The 22,436-nt window shown below is 42.9% G+C and overlaps 1 protein-coding gene across 13 annotated transcripts in view; it reads left to right on the top strand.

Moving 5' to 3' along the window:
• The window catches only part of LOC137375927 (rho GTPase-activating protein 26-like), a 225,176-nt gene that overhangs the window by 80,078 nt on the left and 122,662 nt on the right, over positions 1-22,436 (top strand). For 8 of the 13 annotated variants that reach the window (XM_068043639.1, XM_068043635.1, XM_068043642.1 and 5 more), the window contains exons 2-5: positions 3,803-3,898; positions 14,710-14,771; positions 17,849-17,962; positions 20,350-20,451. In XM_068043639.1, coding sequence (XP_067899740.1) covers positions 3,803-3,898; positions 14,710-14,771; positions 17,849-17,962; positions 20,350-20,451 — 374 coding nt within the window. The remainder of the gene's footprint in view (positions 1-3,802; positions 3,899-14,709; positions 14,772-17,848; positions 17,963-20,349; positions 20,452-22,436) is intronic. The other 5 variants (XM_068043636.1, XM_068043648.1, XM_068043647.1 and 2 more) reach the window with 3 other exon arrangements.

Here is a 22,436-nt window from a genome sequence, read left to right on the forward strand (position 1 = left end):
CCAGTGAATTAATTTTCAAGAAATCCCTTGGGAAAATGGAAGCACTATTTTCTGTTCAGGACAAGATGAGAAAGGGCTTTGAAAACTGCAGATAAAAGCATCAAATTGGGTTTCTGATAAAGCTCAAAAGTTTATCTAAGGAACAGATCCATTTTGCTGAACAATTCTGATGCCGTCATTTCAAATGGAGCGTTTCAGTAAGTCTGACTTGATTTGTTGAGAGAGAATCCTGGATTTAATAGTGTTCCCAGACTGTAACAGAAGATTGAAATGAAAGTGAATTTTTAACTGGTGGTTTTTAATTGTTCATTGAAAAGCAATGTTCTCCTCGGAAATGTTGCTTAACAGGGAGCAAACTACAGCATTTAGTTGAAAATTCTGAAGTGGATTCATGCTTTTGGAATGGTTTACTGAAAGATAAGTTGGTTGTGACTTGAGCTGGTGGAATGGGCAGACAGGTGGCAGATGAAGTTCAATGCAGAGAAATGTGAAGTGATTCATTTTGGTAGGAAGAACAAGGAGAGAAATATTAAACTACGGGTACAATTCTAAAGGGGTGCAGCAGCAGAGAGACCTGGGTGTAGATGTGCATAGGTCATTGAAGGTGGAAGAACAGGTTGAGAGCGGTTAATAAAGCATACAGTATCGTGGGCTTTATTAATAGGGGCATAGAGTACAAGAGCAAGGAGGTTATGTTGATCTTGTATAAGACTAGTTCAGACTCAGCTGGAGTATTTCATCCAGTTCTGGGTGCCGCACTTTAGGAAAGATGTGAGGGCATTGGAGAGAATACAGAAAAGATTCATGAGAATGGTTTCAGGGTTGAAGAACTTCAGTTATGAAGATACATTGAAGAAGTTGGGACTGCTTTCCTTGGAGAAGAGAAGGCTGAGAGGTGATTTGATAGAGGTACACAAAATCATGAAGGGTCTGGACAGAGTAGATAGGGAGAAACTGTTCCCACTCGTGAAAGGATCGAGAACAAGAGGGCACAGATTTAAAGTATTTGGTAAGAGAAGCAAAAGCAACATGACAAACTTTTTCACCCAGCGGGTGGTTAAGGTCTGGAATGCGCTGCCAGAGAATGTGATGGAGGTAGATTCAATTGAAGCATTCAAAAGGGAATTAAACTGTTTTATGAAAAGGAAGAATGTGCAGGGTTACGGGTAAAAATGGGGGAATGGAACTAAGTGAATTGCTCGTTCAGAGAGCTGGTGCAAACACGATGGGCCAAATGGCCGCCTCCTGCGCTGTAACAATTCTGTGATTCTGTGATACAAGCTCTTCTAGTTATGCAGGGTGAGGTCACTCTGCTTAATTTGAGGTTAAAATATTCAGTTGTGTTGTCTGTGTAACCCTAATTTTGTTCAAAATTTTGTGAGCAATTGTATTCCTGCTGGAACCACTGTAAAACTGAGCTTAAATTGCCAGAAAACATTAAGTCATGCCAAATTAGTTGTTTTTCAGACCAGAGGATGGTAGATAGTGGAGTTCCCCAACGGTCAGTGCTGGGACCGCTGCCTTTTTCTTTTGCTATAAATAAAGGACTTGGATGTTGGAATACAGAGTAGAATTTCAGAATTTGCCAATAATACCAAACTTGGAGGAGTGGCAAAGGGTGAGGATGATACGAGCTCCCTGCAACAGGACATAGATTAGCAGAATAAGCAGCCAAGTGGCAGGTGGAATTTAACACAGACACGTGTGAGGTGATGCATTTTGGCAGAAGGAATAGGGTGAGGCAAAATAGACTAATGGTACAGTTCTAAAGAGGTGATTTGATAGAGGTACTGGAGTGTGCAGGAACAGAGTGACCTCGGGGTGGGGCGGTTGGGTGGGGGGGGCGGGGTCAGATGCATTGATCTTTGAAGGTAGCCGGAACTATTGATAGAGTGGTTAGCAAAGCATATGGGATCTTGGGCTTCATAAATACAGGCATAGAGTACAAAAGCAGAGAAGTTATGTTGAACCTTTATAAAGCTCTGGTTAGGCCCCAACTAGAGCATTACGTCCAGTTCTGGTCACCACACTTTAGGAAAGATGTGAATCTTTGAGAAGGTGCAGAGGAGGTTTACTGGAATGCTTCCAGGGTTGAGGGATTTTGGTTACCACGTTAAGTTGGAAAAGCTGGGCATGTTCTCCCTGGAGCAAAGGAGATTAAGGGGAAATTTGATAGAGGTATACAAGATTATGATAGCTTAGGTAAGTTAGACAAGGAAAAACATCTCCTTTACTGATGGTACATGGACCAGGGAACACAGATTGAAGGCTTTAGGCAAGAGGTACAGGAGGAATGTGAGGAAGAAATTTTTCATGCAGCAAGTAGTAATGACCTGGAGCACTCTGCCCACAAGGGTGGTGGAAGCGGAGACAATCCATTACTTCAAAAGGAAATTGGATGAGCACTTGAAGGAAATAAACTTGAAGGGCTACGGGGATCAAGTGGGGGAGTGGAACTGACTGGATTGCTCCACGGAGAACTGGCATGGACTCGTTGCATTGAATGTCGTCCTCCTATGCCTTATATGACGCTAAATTCAGTTTCCTTGAAGTTTCTTCAAGGTTGGTGCAGCACTTTGAAACTTCCTGCTGAGTTGTGAAGTTGTAGGAAATGCCTCCAATGGTGAGTTCTTGAATTTTAGTAAAGTTTTTTGTGGTGGGATGTGGAGGAGAGAGGTGTTGCTGAGCACAGAGCAGGCACTTCCTAATTGGCAAGCAAATGAAATTAGAAGCTATGTCATGTCAGGTTGCACATGCACATCTCATGGCCAGTTACAAAGCAATGTTAGCAGAGATTTTGCACACGTAACTCATGCCTACTCTTTGCTTAGACATAGGCCATGATATTAATGGCTGGTATGGGAGAAGAAACCCAAAAACACTAGGTCCTGCTGAGTTCTTAATTATCGTTTCTTTGTTTAGTTTCCCATTCGGCACCCAACCAAATTGACAGCCTGGTTGAAGGGAAAGCCAGTGGTAGAAGGCTGCAGCTGGGGACCGTTGGAGAAAGGTCCCCAGCAAATGGAAAGATCAGGATCGGTAGATGTTGTCGGACCAGCAATCGGGGTACAGGGCATAGGGGGGTTGTGGGGCAGGAGAGATTGTGGGTTTTTAAAGTAAGATGAAGTCAGTCAATCGCAGGAGCAGGTTTTCTTGGCCTTTGGAAGCATTCCTGTTCCTCCTGACTCACAAGCAGTGCTTTAAAAAGCACTTTATGCTGGATGTAGATGCTCCTGCCTCCCTTTAGCTGCTGGGTTTCCTGAGTCCTTGGAAATTCAAATTGCTGTGAAAATGTCAGTAATATTGTAATTACAGACCAGCCTCTCCAGAGTGGGCTACCTGGATGCCCTGAAACCTGTCGTGGTTAAATTGGAAGCAGGGTTGGGGTCAAGTTTCACACATTTGCCTTTTTAAAACTTACGCCGCTTCCTCCCCACCCCCCCCACCCCTGAACCTCTCCTGGTATAATTAACTCACAGTGTGTGTACAAGTCTGTAAGAAACATGAATGGAGGTGAAAAACTTCCCTCCCAAAGAAGGAAAGAGCAAGTGAGCTAATTCCAATTTAAGGACTCCCAGGTGTCCACATCAATAGAGGCTTAGGTTATTTTATTTTTTATTTATATAGCATCTTAGCACGCTAGAATGCCTCTAAGCATTTCACAGTGAGTTGCATTTAATTAGAGTGACTTCTGTAAGCGACACCTCTGTGCCCTTTGTCATTCCAAAGCGGTTAGCAATAAAATTTGCTGCAAATTTTTTTGACACAGCGCCCTTAAATTCTGTTTGTTTTCTATATTCAGATTTATCTTTTGCGAAGAGGAAGTTTGCAGAATCATTAAATGAATTTAAGTTTCAATGTATTGGAGATGCGGAGACAGATGATGAGATCTGTATAGGTGAGTTTCATTTTTATTCTATTCTCTGCATGCCCTTAATAGCTTCACAAGGTACTAAAAGGGTGAAATTGTTCAATGACCATAGCACAAAATAGGTTAATTGTGAATTGGTAGCCCTTTTTGCATTGCACTTGGTTTTCATTTCAGTTAACCTCAGTGTTTGCAGTGGGGTGGTTTGTTAACAAGGGTGAGTTGGTGCATGGTCTGAGTTGGACATAGCTCAATATGTCAGCTTTTGTATGCAGTTGATTTGGTAAGGTGAGATGATGTGTTGCTGATGCATGGCCCAAGATGGCTGTGGCTCAATGAGGCAACTTTTAATTCCAGCTAGGTGTAGCAGCTTCAAGAACAATCAGCCATTTCTAGACTATATTTTTGTGTGACATTTAAAAGAATGCGGATTTGATCTCTGTGGGCTGCATGGCTTGCCATACTTCCCCCATTTCCCCAGTTTCTCCATCTCTCCCCAGCTTGGAAGTCTGTCAAACTGGGAGTGGCAGATTCAGTTTATCTCTCAGAATTTTTTGTGGAGAAGTAAGAGTAAATAGAGAAACTGTTTCTAGTGGCTGAAGGCTTGATAATGAGAGGGCACATCGACAAGCGAACGGAAAAACTTCTATGCAACAAATGGTTATGATTTGGAATGCACTGCCTGATCAGGTGGTGAATACAGAAACCCTAACCCCTTGGATCGCTAATTCTGGGAGACTTCTTGTATCTTGCTCAGTGAAGACAGACACAAAGTAATCATTTAGCTTCTCCGCCATTTCTCGAATCCCCATTATAAATTCTCCTGAATCTGCCTGGATTGGACTCACATTTGTCTTAGCCAAACGTTTCCTTTTTACTTACGTGTAGAAGCTTTTAACAGTCCATTTTTATATTTTTTGCTAGCTTACATTCATATTGTATTCTCCCTTTCTTTATCGGTTTCTTCATCCTCCTTTGCTGTATTCTAAAATCCTCCCAATCCTCAGGTTTACTACTATTTCTGGCAACTTGATAGGCCTTTTCTTTTAATCTTATACAATCCTTAACTTCCTTTGTTATCCACAGTTGACTGTCTTTATTTTTGGGGTTTTTGTGCCTTGAAGGAATGTATAAGTTGCTGCAAACTATGTAATATTTCTTTAAAGACTGTCCATTGCCTATGTACTGTCATACCTTTTAATGTATTTTCCCAATCCACCTCAGCCAATTTGCCCCTCATACCTTCATAATTTCCTTTGTTCAAATTTAACACCCTGGCTTCAGTTTGAACGACCTCACTTTCAAACATAATGTAAAATTCTATTATATGATGGTCACTCATCCCTAAAGGTTCTTTTACAACAAGCTTATTAATTAGCCCTTTCTCATTACATAATATTAGATCTAAAATAGCCTGTTCTGTAGTCAGTTCCTCAACATACTGCTCTAGAAAACCATCCCCAACACACTCCAGAAACTCATTCTCCACAGCATTAGTGCTCATTGGGTTTACCCAATTTATATGCAGATTGAAGTCACCCATGATTACTGTATTACCTATGCTACATGCTTCTCTAATTACCTGATTAATGCCATGCCCCACACTAACACTACTTTTTGGTGGCCTATAAACAACTCCTACCAAGGTTTGCTGCCCCTTGCTGTTTCTTAGCCCCACCCAAACAGATTCCATATTTTGTTCTTCCGATCTGAGTTCCTTCCTTGCTAATGTACTGATCCGATCCCTTATTATCAGCGCAACACCACCTCCTTTTCCTTTTAGACTGTCCTTCCCAAATGTCGAATATCCTTGAATATTCAGTTCTCAGCCTTGGTCACCCTGTAGCCACATTTCTGTTATGGCAATTAGATCATACTCATTTATTGCTATCACAGAGACATGGTTGAGGGAAGGGCAGGACTGGCAGCTCAATATTCCAGGGTATAAAATCTTCAGGCATGACATGGGAGAGGATAAAAGAGGAGGTGGCATTGCACTGTTGATCAAGGAGTCAATTACTGCAGTAAGGAGGGGATGGTATAGAGTCATAGTGTCGTATAGCATAGAAACAGGCCCTTCGGCCCACCGCGTCCATGCCGACCATAATGCCGATCTATACTAATCCCACCTGCCTGCATTAATTCCATATCCCTCTATGCCTTGCTCATTCAAGTACCTGTCCAGATGCCTCTTAAATGTTGCTACTGTTTCTGCCTCCACCACCTCCTCAGGCAGCTCATTCCAGATATCCACTATTCTTTGTGTGAAAAATGTACCCCTTTGATCCCCTTTAAACCTCCTCCCTCTCACCTTAAATCTGTGCCCTCTAGTTTTAGTCACCCCTACCAGGGGAAACAGACTCTGGCTATCTACCCTATCTATGCCTCTCATAATTTTATATACCTCTATCATGTCCCCTCTCAGTCTCCTTCGCTTCAGGAAAAACAGACCCAGCCTATCCAATCTCTCTTTATAACTCAAGCCCTCCAGACCAGGCAACATCCTTGTGAATCTTTTCTGCACCCTCTCTAGCGTAATCACATCTTTCCTGTAGTGCGGCGACCAGAACTGCACACAGTACTCCAAATGCGGCCTAACCAAAGTTATGTACAACTGTAACATGACGTCCCAACTGTTGTACTCAGTGCTTCGGCCGATGAAGGCAAGCATGCCATACGCCTTCTTCACCACCCTGTCTACCTGTGTTGCCACTTTCAGGGAACTAGGTACTTGCACCCCAAGGTCTCTCTGCTCAACAACACTCCCCAGGGCCCTGCCATTCACTGTATATGTCCTGCCCTGGTTTAACTTCACAAAATGCATCACTTCGCACTTGGCTGCATTAAATTCCATTTGCCAATCCCTTGCCCACTTTCCCAGTTGATCTGTATTCTGTTGTAACCTTAGACACTGTCCACTATACCACCAATTTTGGTGTCATCTGCAAACTTACTAATCATACCCCCTACATTCACATCCAAGTCATTAATATATGACAAACAACAGAGGGCCCAGCACCGATCCCTGCGGCACACCACTGGTCACCGGCCTCCAATCTGAAAAATAACCCTCCACTACCACCCTCTGCCTCCTATCACCAAGCCAATTTTGTATCCAATTTGCTAGCTCACCCTGGATCCCATGTGTTCGAACCTTCCGGACCAACCTACCATGCGGGACCTTGTCAAAGGCCTTGCTAAAGTCCATGTAGACAACGTCCATCGCTCTGCCCTCATCAATCCTCTTGGTCGTCACCTCAAAAAACTCAATCAGATTCGTGAGACATGATTTTCCACGCACAAAGCCATGCTGACTATCCCTAATCAGACCATGCCTTTCCAAATGCATATAAATCCTGTCTCTCAGAATCCCTTCCAATAACTTTCCCACCACTGATGTAAGGCTCACCGGCCTGTAGTTCCCTGGCTTATGCCTGGTGCCCTTCTTAAATAAAGGCACAACATTAGCTATCCTCCAGTCTTCCGGTACCTCACCCGTGGCTAACGATGATACAAAAATCTCTGCCAGGGCCCCAGCAATCTCCTCCCTTGCTTTCCATAGCATCCTAGGATACACCTGGTCAGGCCCTGGGGATTTATCCACCTTAATGCACTTCAAAACCTCCAACACTTCCTCCTTTGTAATGTTGATATGCTCCAGGATATCGCTGTTCTCTCCCTTGAACTCACTAGCTTCCATTACCTTCTCCACGGTAAATACAGAGGAGAAGTATTCATTTAAGACCTCGCCCATTTCCTGTGGCTCCACACATATCTTAGAAGGTTCCTCAAATGAGGCCATATGGGTAGAACTTAAAAACAAAAAGGAGGCAATGACTTAGCTGGGTGTGTATTACAGGCCTCCAAACAGTCAGGGAGAGATAGAGGACCAGATATGCAGGCAAATCTCAGAGAGGTGTAAAAATAATAAGGTAATAATAGTAGGGGATTTCAACTTCCTCAATATCAACCTGGATAGTCTTGGTGCAAAAGGCTTAAAGGGAGTGGAATTCTTTAAGTGCATATGGGAGAGCTTTTTGAGCCAGCACGTAGAAAGTCCGACAAGAGGAGGGGTGGTACTGGACCTAATCCTAGGGAATGAAGCCGGACAAGTGGTAGAAGTGTCAGTGCGGGAGCATTTCGGGGATAGTGACCATAACTCTGTAAGATTTAAGGTAGTTATGGAAAAGGACAAAGATGGACCAGAAATAAAGGTATTGAATTGGGGGAAGGCCGATTTCAATATGATAAAACAGGGTCTGGCCAAAGTGGACTGGGAGCAGCTACTTGTAGGAAAGTCTACATCAGACCAGTGGGAGTCATTCAAAGAGGAAATAGTGAGAGTTCAGAGCCAACATGTTCCTGTCAAGGTGAAGGGTCGGAGCAACAAGTCCAGGGAACCCTGGATGTCAAGGGATATAGAAGATTGGATAAGGAAAATAAAGGAGGCTTATGGCAGATTCAGAGCGCAGAAAACAGCAGAGGCCCTAGAGGAGTATAGAAAGTGTAGGGGGATACTTAAAAAAGTAATTAGGAGAGCAAACAGGGGACATGAAAAAACACTGGCGGGCAAGATAAAGGAAAATCCCAAGGCGTTTCATAAGTATATTAAGGGCAAGAGGATAACCAGGGAAAGAGTGGGGCCCATTAGGGACCAAAGTGGCAATCTGTGTGTGGAGTCGGAGGACATAGGTGAGGCTTTAAATGATTACTTTTCATCTGTGTTCACTATGGAGAAGGACGATGTAGGTGTAGAGATCAGCAAGGGGGATTGTGATAGACTTGAATAAATGAGCATTGACAGGAGTTAGTATTAGCTGTTTTAGAGGGCTTAAAAGTGGATAAATCCCCAGGCCCAGATGAGATGTATCCCAGGCTGTTATGTGAGGCAAGGGAGGAGCTGGCAGGGGCTCTGACACAAATTTTCATATCCTCTCTTGCCATAGGAGAGGTACCAGAGGACTGGAGGACAGTGAATGGGGTGCCAGTATTCAAGAAGGGTATCAGGGATAAACCAGGTAATTGCAGGCCGGTGAGTCTAACATCAGTGGTAGGAAGACTATTGGAAAAAATTCTGAGGGACAGGATTAATCTCCACTTGGAAAGGCAGGGATTAATCAGGGATAGTCAGCATGGCTTTGTCAGGGGGAGATCGTGTCTTACTAAATTGATTGATTTTTTCGAGGCGGTAACTAGATGTGTAGATGAGGGTAAAGCAGTTGATGTAGTCTACATGGACTTCAGTAAGGCTTTTGATAAGGTCCCGCATGGGAGATTGGTTAAGAAGGTAAGAGCCCATGGGATCCAGGGCAATTTGGCAAATTGGATTCAAAATTGGCTTAGTGGCAGGAGGCAGAGGGTGATGTTCGAGGGTTGTTTTTATGAGTGGAAGCCTGTGACCAATGGTGTACCATAGGGATCGGTGCTGGGACCCTTGCTGTTTGTAGTGTACATTAATGATTTAGACGTGAATACAGGAGGTATGATCAGTTAGTTCGCAGATGACGCAAAAATTGGTGGTGTCGTAAATAGTGCGGAGGAAAGCCTTAGATTACAGGATGATATAGATGGGCTGGTAAGATGGGCAGAGCAGTGCCAAATGGAATTTAATCCTGAGAAGTGTGAGTTGATGCATTTTGGGAGGACTAACAAGGCAAGGGAATATACAATGGATGGTAGTACCCTAGGAAGTACAGAGGGTCAGAGGGACCTTGGTGCACTTGTCCATAGATCACTGAAGGCAGCAGCACAGGTAGATAAGTTGGTTAGGAAGGCATATGGGATACTTGCCTTTATTAGCCGAGGCATAGATTATAAGAGCAGGGAGGTTATGATGGAGCTGTATAAAATGCTAGTTAGGCCACAGCTGGAGTACTGTGTACATTTATGGGCACCACACAGTAGGAAGGATGTGATTGCACTGGAGAGGGTGCAGAGGAGGTTCACCAGGAAGTTGCCTGGGCTGGAGCATTTCAGCTATGAAGAGAGACTGGGTAGACTCGGGTTGTTTTCCTGAGAGCAGAGAAGGCTGAGGGGAGACCTTCTTCCAAGATTCTATAGACTCTGGAACTGTTCCTACAGATTGGAGGGTAGCTAATGTAACCCCACTATTTAAAAAGGGAGGTAGAGAGAAAACAGGGAATTATAGACCAGTCAGCCTGACTTCGGTAGTGGGGAAAATTCGAGAGTCCATGATCAAAGATTTTATAGCAGAGCATTTAGAGAGCAGTGGTAGAATTGGACTGAGTCAACATGGATTTACAAAAGGGAAAGCATGCTTGACAAATCTACCAGAATTCTTTGAGGATGTAACCAGTAGAGTTGATGAGGGGGAGTCAGTGGATGTGGTTTATTTGGACTTTCAGAAGGCTTTTGACAAAGTCCCACATAAGAGATTAGCGTGTAAAATTAAAGCACATGGGATTGGGGGTAGTGTATTGCGATGGATAGAAAATTGATTGGCAGACAGGAAACAAAGAGTAGGAATAAACGGGTCTTTTTCCGAATGGCAGGCAGTGACTAGTGGGGTACTGCAGGGATCAGTGCTAGGACCCCAGCTATTCACAATATATATCAATGATTTAGATGAGGGAACTAAATGTAATATCTCCAAATTTGCAGATGAGACAAAACTGGGTGGGATGGTGAGGAGGATGCAGAGAGGCTTCAGGGTGATTTGAACAAGTTGGGCAAATGCATGGCAGATGCAGTATAATGTGGATAAATGTGAGGTTATCCACTTTGGTAGTAAAAACAGGAAGGCAGATTATTATCTGAACGGCTATAAACTGAGAGAGGGGAATATGCATGGAGACCTGGGTGTTCTCGTACACCAGTCGCTGAAGGAAAGCATGCAGGTGCAACAGGCGGTAAAAAAGGCAAATGGTATATTGGCCTTCATAGCGAGAGGATTCGAGTACAGGAACAGGGATGTCTTGCTGCAATCATACAGGGCCTTGGTGAGGCCACACCTGGAATATTGTGTGCAGTTTTGGTCTCCTTGTCCGAGGAAGGATGTTCTTGCAATAGAGGAAGTGCAGCGAAGGTTTACCAGACTGATTCCTGGGATGACGGGACTAACGTATGAGGAGAGATTGAGTCGGTTAGTATTATATTCGCTGGAGTTCAGAAGAGTGAGGGGGGAGCTCATAGAAACCTATAAAATTCTAACAGGACTAGACAGGGTGGGGGAAGTCCAGAACCAGGGGTCATAGTCTAAGGATATTGGGTAAACCTTTTAGGACTGAGATGAGGAGAAATTTCTTCACCCAGAGAGTGGTGAGCCTGTGGACTTCGCTACCACAGAAAGCAGTTGAGGCCAAGACATTGTATGTTTTCAAGAAGGAGTTAGATATAGCTCTTGGGTTTAAAGGGATCAAAGGGTATGGGGGGAAAGCGGGAACAGGTTACTGAATTGGATGATCAGCCATGATCATAATGAATGGCGGAGCAGGATCAAAGGGCTGAATGGCCTACTCCTGCTCCTATTTTCTATGTTTCTATGATAAACAACACATTTGCAACAAATCGCATTGCTGTGTATATATGGTTAACTCCTACCTGCCATTTGTAGTGGGTGGACAAGCCTCTTGGTTTTGTCAAACCCATTTGAGGATGGGTAAGAAATGCAGACCGTGGCACTGAATGCCCAAATCCAGGGAATGAACTAAAGAAAACAAGTTGTGACTCTATTCTCCTTCCTCTGCCTCAGAACCTTGCAGGTTTCAGCGTGAGTGTTGTAAAATATCTTCATGATTCTGAGCAGGCAAAGTAGGCCAAGAACTGACAACAAACTAAAAGATGAGGAAAGGTTCGTTAACAAATTGCGGCTTATGGAATAGGAGGGTCAGTGTCCAATTGGATAAAAAATTGGCTTAAGGACTGAAAACAGCAAGTCGTAGTAAATGGTTGCTTTTCAGACTGGTGGATGGTAGACAGTGGTATTCCCCAAGGGCCAATGTTGGGACCACTACCTTTTTCTGCTATATATAAATGACTTGTATCTTGGAATACAGAGTAGAATCTCAAAATTTGCTGACAACACCAAACTTGGAGGTGAGGCAAAAAGTGAGGATGATATGAACCGCCTGCAACAGGACATAGATAGGCTATCAGAAAGGGCGGACAGGTGGCAAATGGAATTTAATACTGACAAGTGTGAGGTAATGCATTTTGACAGAAGGAGTAGGGAGAGGCAATATATACTAAATGGCACAGTTCTAAAGAGTGCGCAGGAACAGAGGGACCATGCGGTGCATGTGGATCGATTTTTGAAGGTGGCGGGCATATTGAGAGAGTGGTGTTATGACTGAGGTGGGAGGAGTGCACTGTTATTTCAGTCCCACTTCTCCATGTGTCACAGCTTATCAATAAATTTTCCCACTTACCGAAGAACAGCCAATTAGATACTCTATTTATCCCCAGAATAAGTCTTAACCAATAATGAAGTAAATCGATATATGAAAAGCTCCTTATTTCCTCATGCACACACACATACATCCAAAAAAAAGGTTAACCAGGAAAAAAAGGGATTTTGGTTTACAGCTGTTCCATAGGAGTAAAAGGAATAATAACATAACTTAGTATGTCACATTCTGGTAGGAAGTTCTTTGGTTTTGTGAGGTGTCTCAAATAGTTGGATGCCACTCGAATTCTTTCCAGGCGAAGTTGATGAACAGTCTGCGATGAGTAGGTGTTCAAAGAAATTCAGCTGCAACAGGCTTCACATAGGTCTTCCATCAGGGGTGTAGCAACAGGTTGTCTTAAGTTTTACAGCCGCAGTATAGCAATAGAAGAGTTCTTCAGATTTCAGGATTTCTTAAAGCACGAGAGGCAACAGGAACCACACTTGATGCAGGGATTCTTGAGAGACAGGAGGCAATAGGAATCTGCCACCTTTGAAATACAGGGTTTCTTCTCAAGAGATGCAGGATTCCTTTACAGAGGTAACACTTTTTCTGGGTCTTCCTCTAATCTCCAGGCAGGTCAAAACCAAATTTCAAATGCCTGCTCTTTGTCCAACTCACTGGCTTTTTGAAAGGTCCAAAGTGAAACTGAAACTTCCAGAACCAAGTTACATGCCCAATCATAAAGGCTTTCTTGTCAGTCCAAGAGTAGCCAAGAGCTCAAAACCGTTGCTGGTTTCCTTGAAATTACCTGCTTTCCTCTCCTTGTGTACAAGTTCATCTTCCTTTTAAAACACACATAAAATTGAGCTTTTGTTTTGAACTTCCTTTCAAAACATTCCTAAATTTCAGCTATTTGCAGGTCTCTCAATGTCCACTGAAATTCTTTCTCAGTTTTTTTTAAAACACACAGAATTCTAAGTTTTTAATATACAATAAAAAAAACAAAATCCTTGTACCAGTGGTTAGTAAAGCATATGGGATCTTGGGCTTCATAAATAGGGGCATTGAGTACTAAAGCAAGGAAATTATGCTGAACTTTTATAAAGCTCTGGTTAGGCCCCAGCTGGAGTATTGCATCCAGTTCTGGTCACCACACTTCAGGAACGATGTTAGGGTCCTCAAGAGGATGCAGAGGAGATTTACTAGAATGGTTGCAGGGATGGGGAATTTTAGTTATAAGGTTAGGTTGGAGAAGCTGGGTTTGTTCTCCTTAGAACAAAGGAGATTGAGGGGAGATTTAATAGAAGCGTACAAGATTATGACAGGCTTAGATAAGTTAGACAAGGAAAAACCATTCCCATTAACTAATGTACAAGGATTAGGGGGGCACAGATTGAAAATTTTGGACAGAAGATGCAGTGGGAATACAAGGAAGCACTCGTTTTATGCAGTGGGTGGTAGTGACCTGGAACCTACTGCCCACAAGGGTGGTGGATGCGGAGATGATCAATGACTTCAAGAGAAAGTTGGATGGTCTCCTGAGAGAAATAGAATTGCAGGGCTATGGGGATCGAGCCGGGGAGTGGGACTGACTGCCTAGCTCTGTGAAGAGCCGGCATGGACTTGAGTGCCAAATGGTTGCCTTCTGTGCCCTAAATGACTCTATGAATTGACTTGAGTTGTGGTCACTTTATTTTTAAACAAGAAACAGTATTTTCTGGTTCATTAGCTCAATTAAGAAAATAATCTTCAAATTTGATGCTCTCTCACAGACCACTTTGTGGTTCATTTCATTCACTCAACAACACATTTCTTCAGTCCTCATTTGTGGAACAGTTGACATTAAAAAACACCCATCTAATTAGATTCACTCCACACAATATGCCACTAGTCTAAATGCAGTATTTTTGTAACCATTACTCTCACTGTCATTACTTTGTGCATCAGTGGGGCAGGTTATATACAATGCCATCTCATTCCCATCTTCGTTTGGAGATGGATCACAAACCACCAAAGCCATAGATCATCAGAGTTGGTACTTAAAGAAAGTATTTACAGCTGTCATTTATCTACCTAATTGCCTTAAAATGGAAATGGGGCACTGTACGCTATGTTCTACTTTTGGTGTCAGCAGAAGTTTGAGTGAGTTACTAGGTGGAATGTTGGTTTCCTCTCTGCTTCTTACCCTGTGTCATGTATTTTCCCTTATCATTTGTTTTCTATCTAAATACATGGAGGGATGGGAGCTCTTTGTAACAGTAAATGCAGGCACACCTTTGTTTTGCAGAAAGATAAGGGGAATACATTGGAATACCAGTGAACCATGCCACTGTGTGACTCTCCATTTTGGTCTTCAGTTTTGCTTTATGTGTGATGTAATTGATGCCTGGGATCTAATTTATACTATCTTTATTGTAGTGGCGTAAGTTAGTACTTTGTCTTTTTGTGGGCAATCATGGTTATTTCTATTGGCTAATTATACTTTTTTTAAAGCGAGGTCACTTCAAGAGTTTGCAGGAGTTCTAAAGAATCTTGAAGATGAGCGAGGCCGTTTGGTGAGTGGCATCTTAGGAAGTATTTATGAAATAGATCACTAAGTTAGTAGTAATGGGGACTCCGCATAAGGGTAGGGTTTTATTTGGGAAATATAACAGGCTGTTTTAATGTTGAGAGTAATGGGGGAATTTTAGGCAGAGGTTTGAAAAAAACATTCCAGTTGCTGGTGTAATTATGCCATCTCCTGGTTTGTACTGGAAATGCATGTTTCAACTTCAATATTTTAACTCTGATCTCAGTTGAAGTATTCAATACAAGCAAAAAATACAAAAGTTAAGATCTGTACTGCTTAGGAAGCAAATTCTCTATACTTTATTTACCTGCACAGGCTAAAGGTTAACTGTTGTAAATTTATCCTTCACCTTATTTCATTATGAGGAGCGCAGGAGGCATGCCAGGAGCAGCACCAGGCATACCTCAAAATGAGGTGTCAACCTGGTGAAGCTACAACCCAGGACTACTTGCGTGCCAAACTGCAAAAGCAGCATGCGATAGACAGAGCTAAGCGATCCCATAACCAACGGATCAGGTCCAAGCTCTGCAGTCCTGCCACGTCCAGCCGTGTATGGTGGTGGACAACTAAACAACTAACTGGAGGAGGTGACTCCACAAATATCCCCATCCTCAATGATGGGGGAGCCCAGCACATCAGTGCAAAAGATAAGACTGAAGCATTTGCAACACTCTTCAGCCAGAAGTGCCGAGTTGATGATCCATCTTGGCCTCCTCCTGAAGTCCCCAGCATCACAGATGTCAGACTTCAGTCAATTCGATTCACTCCACGTGATATCAAGAAACGACTAAAGGCACTGGATACTGCAAAGGCTGTGGGCACTGATAATATTCCGGCAATAGTACTGAAGACCAGTGCTCCAGAACTTGCCGCGCCCCTAGCCAAGCTGTTCCAGTACAACTGGCATCAACCTGGCAATGTGGAAAATTGCCCAGGTATGTGGTGTACACATAAAGCAGGACAAGTCCAACCCGGCCAATTACTGCCCCATCAGTTTACTCTCAGTCATCAGTAAAGTGATGGAAGGTGTCATCGACAGCGTTATCAAGCGGCACTTGCTTAGCAATAACCTGCTCAGTGACACTCAGTTTGTGTTCCGCCAGGGCCACTCAGCTCCTGACCTCAGTTGTTCAAACATGGACAAAAGGGCTGAACTCAAGAGGTGAGGTGAGAGTGACTGCCCTTGACATCAAGGCAGCATTTGACCGAGTATGGCATCCAGGAGCCCCAGCAAAACTGAAGCCAGTGGCAATCGGGGGTAACTCTGCTGGTTGGAGTCATACCAGTGCAAAGGAAGATGATTGTGGCTGTTAGGGGTCAATCATCTCAGCTTCAGGACATAACTGCAGGAGGTCCTCAGGGTAGTGTCCTAGGCCCAACCATCTTCAGCTGCTTCATCAATGACCTTCCTTCAATCATAAGGTCAGAAGTGGGGATGTTTGCAGATGATTGCACAATGTTCAGCACCATTCACGACTCCTCAGATACTGAAGCAGTCTGTGTAGAAATGCAGCAAGATCTGGACATTATCCAGGCTTTGGCTGATAAGTGGCAAGTAACATTTGCGCCACAAAAGTGCCAGGCAATGACCATCTCCAACAAGAGAGAATCTAAGCATCTCCCCTTGACATTCAATGGCATTACCATCACTGAATCCCCCACTATCAACATTCTGGGGGTTACCATTGACCAGAAACTGAACTGAAGTATCCATATAAATACCGTGGCTACAAGAGCAGGTCACAGGCTAGGAATCCTGCGGCAAATAACTCATCTCCTGACTCCCCAAAGCCTGCCCACCATCTACAAGGCACAAGTCAGGAGTGTGATGAAATACTTTCCACTTGCCTGGATGGGTGCAGCTCCAACAACACTCGAGAAGCTCAACACCATCCAGGACAAAGCAACCCACTTTATTGGCACCTCATCCACAAACATTCACTCCCTTAACCACTGACGCACATGGCAGCAGTGAGTAGCATCTACAAGATGCGCTGCAGCAATGCACCAAGGCTCATTTGACAGCACCTTCCAAACCAGTGACCTCTACTACCTAGAAGGGCAGCAAGTGCATGGGAACACTACCACCTGCAAGTTCCCTTCCAAGCCATACACCATCCTGACTTGGAACTATATCATCGTTCCTTCACTGTCGCTGGGTCAAAATCCTGGAACTCCCTTCTGAACAGCACTGTTGGTGTAGCTACCCCACATGGACTGCAGCAGTTCAAGAAGGCAGCTCACCACCACCTTCCAAAGGGCAAATAAGGATGGGCAATAAATGCTGGCCTAGCCAGCGATGCCCACAACCCATGAATGCATAAAAAAAATTACACAGAACCTCCACAATAACCTAGCCATCTGAGAGTGGTGGGCAGGAGGAGAGGAACTGACTAGATTAGATTCGCTGCCTGTTAGATATTGAAGTCAAAGGAAATGACAAACATGATTGTTCAAGAAAGAGCCTATTGAAGCAAGTGCATTTAGTTCATTTTGCATTGTTCAAAATTGTACTGAGAAGTTAAGCAATCGTTGCAGCAGAGGCATTTGTATGATTGTGGTTTACACAAATGCCGTTTGTCCCTGATACATTGATGGTGCAGACATTTTTTTTTTACACGTAGGGTCTACATGGTTCAAGAAGAAGGCTGACCACCACGTTGTCAGGGCAAATAAGGATGGGCGATAAATGCAGACTTGCCGGTCTCACCCACTTCCCTAGAGCAAAATAAAAACCTGGTCCTGTGTCATGAGAATGCAATACTTAAAGTTGTAAATAGATATTTAACTTGATTGTGACTTGTGAAGGTAAAGGATTGACTCCTAGTGAAAAATTAATTCAGAGGAATATGGCTAATGCTGAATTTGGGTGGATTTGGGGTTTTGAACTTTGAATTTTGTAGCCCTTAAAAACCATTCTGTTTTAGATCGTTGGAATTTTTAGCTTACTATCAGAGAGACATGCTATTGTGAAATTAGTTGCACCGGGTTCAGGCAAATTTATTAAAGGAAAGGAACAGTGTCTCAGTACTAGAGCCATACTTGTCCATACTCTATTTGCAGTGTGTACGGATAACTCTTCGAACATCTTTGTTTTCATGCCAGACTGAGAATGCTAGTGAAGTCCTCATCAGTCCACTGGAAAGATTTCGGAAGGAGCAGATCGGAGCTGCAAAGGTAATCTGCACTATTTTGTTTTGTGTCTTCCTTCCTACTTCTCCTAACTTTCCTTGCTCTCCCTTTTTTTTCCTCCCTCTCAGTCCCCGCATACTCTCCAAAAACACATTGAGATTGGCTAATAAGCGGTACTCTCCTGTTGTAGTGATCATTTTGTGTACTGTGACAAGTTGGTTCACTTATTACAAGCTGCTTCAATTGTTGTTATATGCCACTAGACTTGTAGTGTGAGCTTTTATACCTCCACGAGATTCTGAAGAAAGCAGAGATTTTTGCCGAGTCAAATGGGGCAAATTATTTTATTATGTTGCCTTTAGGTAGACAGCATAATTATCATTTTAAAGTTGGTTTAAAGATCTGAAAGAGTTGCTTTACATCATTAATGGGCAGTCACCAATACATAGAATGGTTTCAATGGGAGGTGATTAGTCTTAGTGTGATTCAGTTTGCTGGTTGGCTGGACAGTCTTTGAAATGCTGTTATGTGCAAATCTGCAGACTTGGGAAATAAATGAAGTCCAATAAATCCAAGCCTGATCCATTAGGAATATATTTACAAGGATGATGGATACTACCTATTAATATATGTGACATTAAAGTCTGCTTTTGACATAAAGAGCTGAATTTTCACTGGCCCATGGGTGCAAGATTGGGTGCAGGTGGGCCAAGAAACTTACGCACCTGGAAGGAGTCACTGGTTCCTGATGCCTCAGTGACGAGAGTAGACTTTCAAAGGAGTGCAGGAATGGGGAGCTAGCAACCCGCACGCCTCCAATTAATTGCTTGTTGATCTTGTTGTGATGCTCATTGGAGTATGGGGAGCAACAGTTAAAAATTTTTAAATGGCAAGCACGTGGAACATGGAGGTTCAGGGACACGTTTGAGCATAGCTGTCAAGATCTCAGCAGGGAGCCATTGGTGCTCATGACTGCAGTGTGAAAAACTTGTATAAAACAGGAGATTTAAATAAAAGCAAAATACTGCGGACGCTGGAAATCTGAAACAAAAACAAGAAATGCTGGATTCACTCAGCAGGTCTGGCAGCATCTGTGGAAAGAGAAGCAGAGTTAACGTTTCGGGTCAGTGACCCTTCTTCGGAACTGTTCCGAAGAAGGGTCACTGACCCGAAACGTTAACTCTGCTTCTCTTTCCACAGATGCTGCCAGACCTGCTGAGTGAATCCAGCATTTCTTGTTTTTGTAGGAGATTTAAACTCAGTTGCTCATGTAGTGGCAGAGTTGCCTTCACTAAGAGGCTTGATTTTGTGAAGTGTGTGTGTTTGGACTCTTGAGAGGAGTGCGGGGCTGCTGGCATCTGTGGCTGCCTCTAGCCATGCCTGCTTGGTCTAGCTCACTGGAGCTCTTCCAGATGAAGGGAAAAGTTCAGCTCCTCTGTCCACCACAGCCTTGATCAGGGCTTCAAGCGAGGCAACAGAAAAATATGGGTCTGCCAAACTACCGCTGGCCCTCGGCTTTCCCTGTTCATCCATTTCCAAAGGCAACGGCAAGCCTAGTCATGGCTGCCGTTATGCCTTTTAAATGATCCCTCTGCGCTTACCTCCTGCCCACGCCTGATGCCCCTAATTGTCCGCCAAACCCGGCTCTGGGGCAATTAGGGGCTGACACTTTGAAAACTGCGTTGTGTCACTGACGCTGATGTGCGGGATCGGTACTTGGAAATGTTCTGGGCATTGGGTTCTTGCCCCCAAAATGATAATTAGTCCCAAAGAATCTCACCAGCTACTGAACTATGTCTTTTTCAATTCAGTTTGACTGTTAGGACCTGAAATTGCCCTGGGATTTTGCCAATCTTCCACTATGGTTACACCAGGAGAGAAGAACAAAAAAACTTTCCTTGTCAGTTCAAACTACGCTTTCAACTTAACAGCTGGCCCTCTATTTAATACAATGCCTCTGCAGCTGTCAATTTGCTTGGCCAGTCCCTCACCTGCACCTATTAATTCCCTTGTTAAACTTTCATTATCTCTCATTCCTGATATTCCTCCTAGTGTGGCCCCAATCATTATTCACTCAAATTAAAAGAATGTAGATTTATTTTACCTACTCTGAAATGTTGATATGGTCTCTGCTTCAAGAACAAACTTTTTACTATGCTTTCCATAGTTTCATAACCCTGTAAATAAAGAAAAGGTTCTCATGCTCTCTGCCTTAAATCTTACGGTTATGTACTCTTGTTCTGGACCATTTAACACAGGAAACAGTCTGGATGGGCCAGGGCACGTAGATTATTCATAATTTTAAACTGCTCTAATAAATCCTCATGCTCTCATGGTGAAAAAGTATGAACTGAATGTTCTTGCTTGGTTATGTGAAGGTGATCTACTGGTAAATTGAGATGTTTCATTTACTCCTATTTTCTTTTGTCTAGGAGGCAAAGAAGAAATATGATAAGGAAACAGAAAAGTATTGCAGTGTGCTCGAAAAACATTTAAATCTGTCATCAAAAAAAAAGGATTCTCATCTTCAAGAGGTAATTATTTTGCCCCAGCATTTTACTGAATTTGAGAAACTGATTTTAAACCTAGAATCTTATAATAGCTTTGTTCTTCATTAGACAAGCTTAAGAGCTTCATAACTGGCTCAGTTACTGACGATCTTGCCCCCATTCTTTGTGAACTGATACATGAATGATCTTGTATCTGCTCTGATGAACCGAGCAACACTATTGTCTAACTCTATACCTAGTAAGACAGACCTTATACAAGTGAACAATTGATAATTAACAAGCTCCAGTACGTACTGCTACACAAAAGCAGGATTTTGGTGTATGATAAAAAAAACTGCATTTGTCGTACTAACTTGACCTGCAGAGTAGGATATAAACCAGCGCGGGTGCTCTGTAGATCTCACTGAAATAAGTGCATTCTTTCAAGGTTTTTGCACAATTCATTTGTTTTATCTTGTTTCCGTTAGAAATACTTGTTAATGATCTTAAGCTTATCAGGGGCTACTGTCACCAAATAGCATTTAATTTTGATAAGTACATTTCCTGGTTTGATGGATTTGCTTAACTCAGTCATTCCTGAAATATCCTGTTATGCCAATGGCTTTGTTGAATGATAATTTTATTTAATTCACTGACTGGAGATCTGAATTTATATTCTTTTTAAAAGACATTTTTAAAAGACAAGCTGCCAGCAAAGTCATCCTTTCAGCTTAAGATGATCACCTAGTTTACTACACTGTATCCTACATTGCAAAGGATTATGAGAAGGAAGACAAAATGTCTGCATTTCCCAGCAAGAACCAAGTCCAAGGAAGTTTAAAGGAACAACTTGTTCTCTCAGCAAGCAGAGAAATACTGCTAACTGCTATGTTTACATGACTGAGTGACTATCATGTGACAAGCCCCTCCCCATCTGTGGTTTTAGGCTTTTGTTTTCTCTGCAGCAGAGGAGAAGCAACTGGACTCTGACATGAGCAGACCCTAAGTGGTGGTCTCTCTCTTCATTCCAGCTTGAAAGCTTTCAAATCCTGCCTGTTGATGGACCACCTTTGCATACTTCGCCTACAATCAGAAACCCGGTTGCTGGAAATCATCCTCATCGCTATCTCCAAGAGACTCACGAACCTGAAAAAAATATAAGCCTCAGGACCACTGAATTCAGCTAGAAGCCAGCCGAATCACCCAACTTCACAGACTGTATACCTTTTTTATGGACTCTAACTCAACCAGTCAACCTTTCCCCACGCTAACCTATTTGTGTAAACCTTCAGAGTGTGTCTGTGAGTGAAAGTTGTCATATTGTTTATTATTTTATTCGGTTTAGGTATAATAAAGTTAACCTCTTTCTTTGATAACTCAAGAAAACCTGTCCGATTGGTTCTTGTTATGATCAAAGCAAGTAATTAATCAAACACCTACTGAATTGGCCAGTACATCCACTTGAAGAAAAAAATTAAACCTATTGTGATAACAAGGTGAGGGAAAAGAGGGAAACCCTTCAATCCCTCCTCACTTGACCATGACAGAAATTTGGGGGCTCACATCTGGGATCAAACCCAAAGACAAATGGGAAATTGGAAGTGGGAACCAAATTGATCCCTAGCAATAATTAAAAAACTTCAACACAGGTTTTCTTGTGGTTTTCAGTTCTAGAGTACTAAAATAGCCACATTTGAGGTCAGTACCTTCCTAGAACAGAGTGAAGAAACTTGGACCAGGTTAAAAGCCCTGTCTGTTGAAGATTTGAGGAATATAGCTGGGCAGTTAGAGATTACTGCCCGTCCAAAAGCTAGGAATCCTGAAATCCTAAAACTTGTGGCCAAGCATTTTAAAATTGACACTGAAGAACCAGGGACAGGCATAGAATCTGAAACAAAGTAACATTAGCTAAGATACAGCTAGAAGAGAGGAGATTAGAATTAGAATTCTAAGAAAAAGGAAGAGCTTTCCAGAGAGAGAAAGAGGAGAGAGAATTCCATGAAAGGGAAGACGAAAGAGCTTTCCAAAGG

This window comes from Heterodontus francisci, chromosome 12, assembly GCF_036365525.1.
Source record: "Heterodontus francisci isolate sHetFra1 chromosome 12, sHetFra1.hap1, whole genome shotgun sequence".
In the NCBI taxonomy this organism is placed as follows: Eukaryota; Metazoa; Chordata; class Chondrichthyes; order Heterodontiformes; family Heterodontidae; genus Heterodontus; species Heterodontus francisci.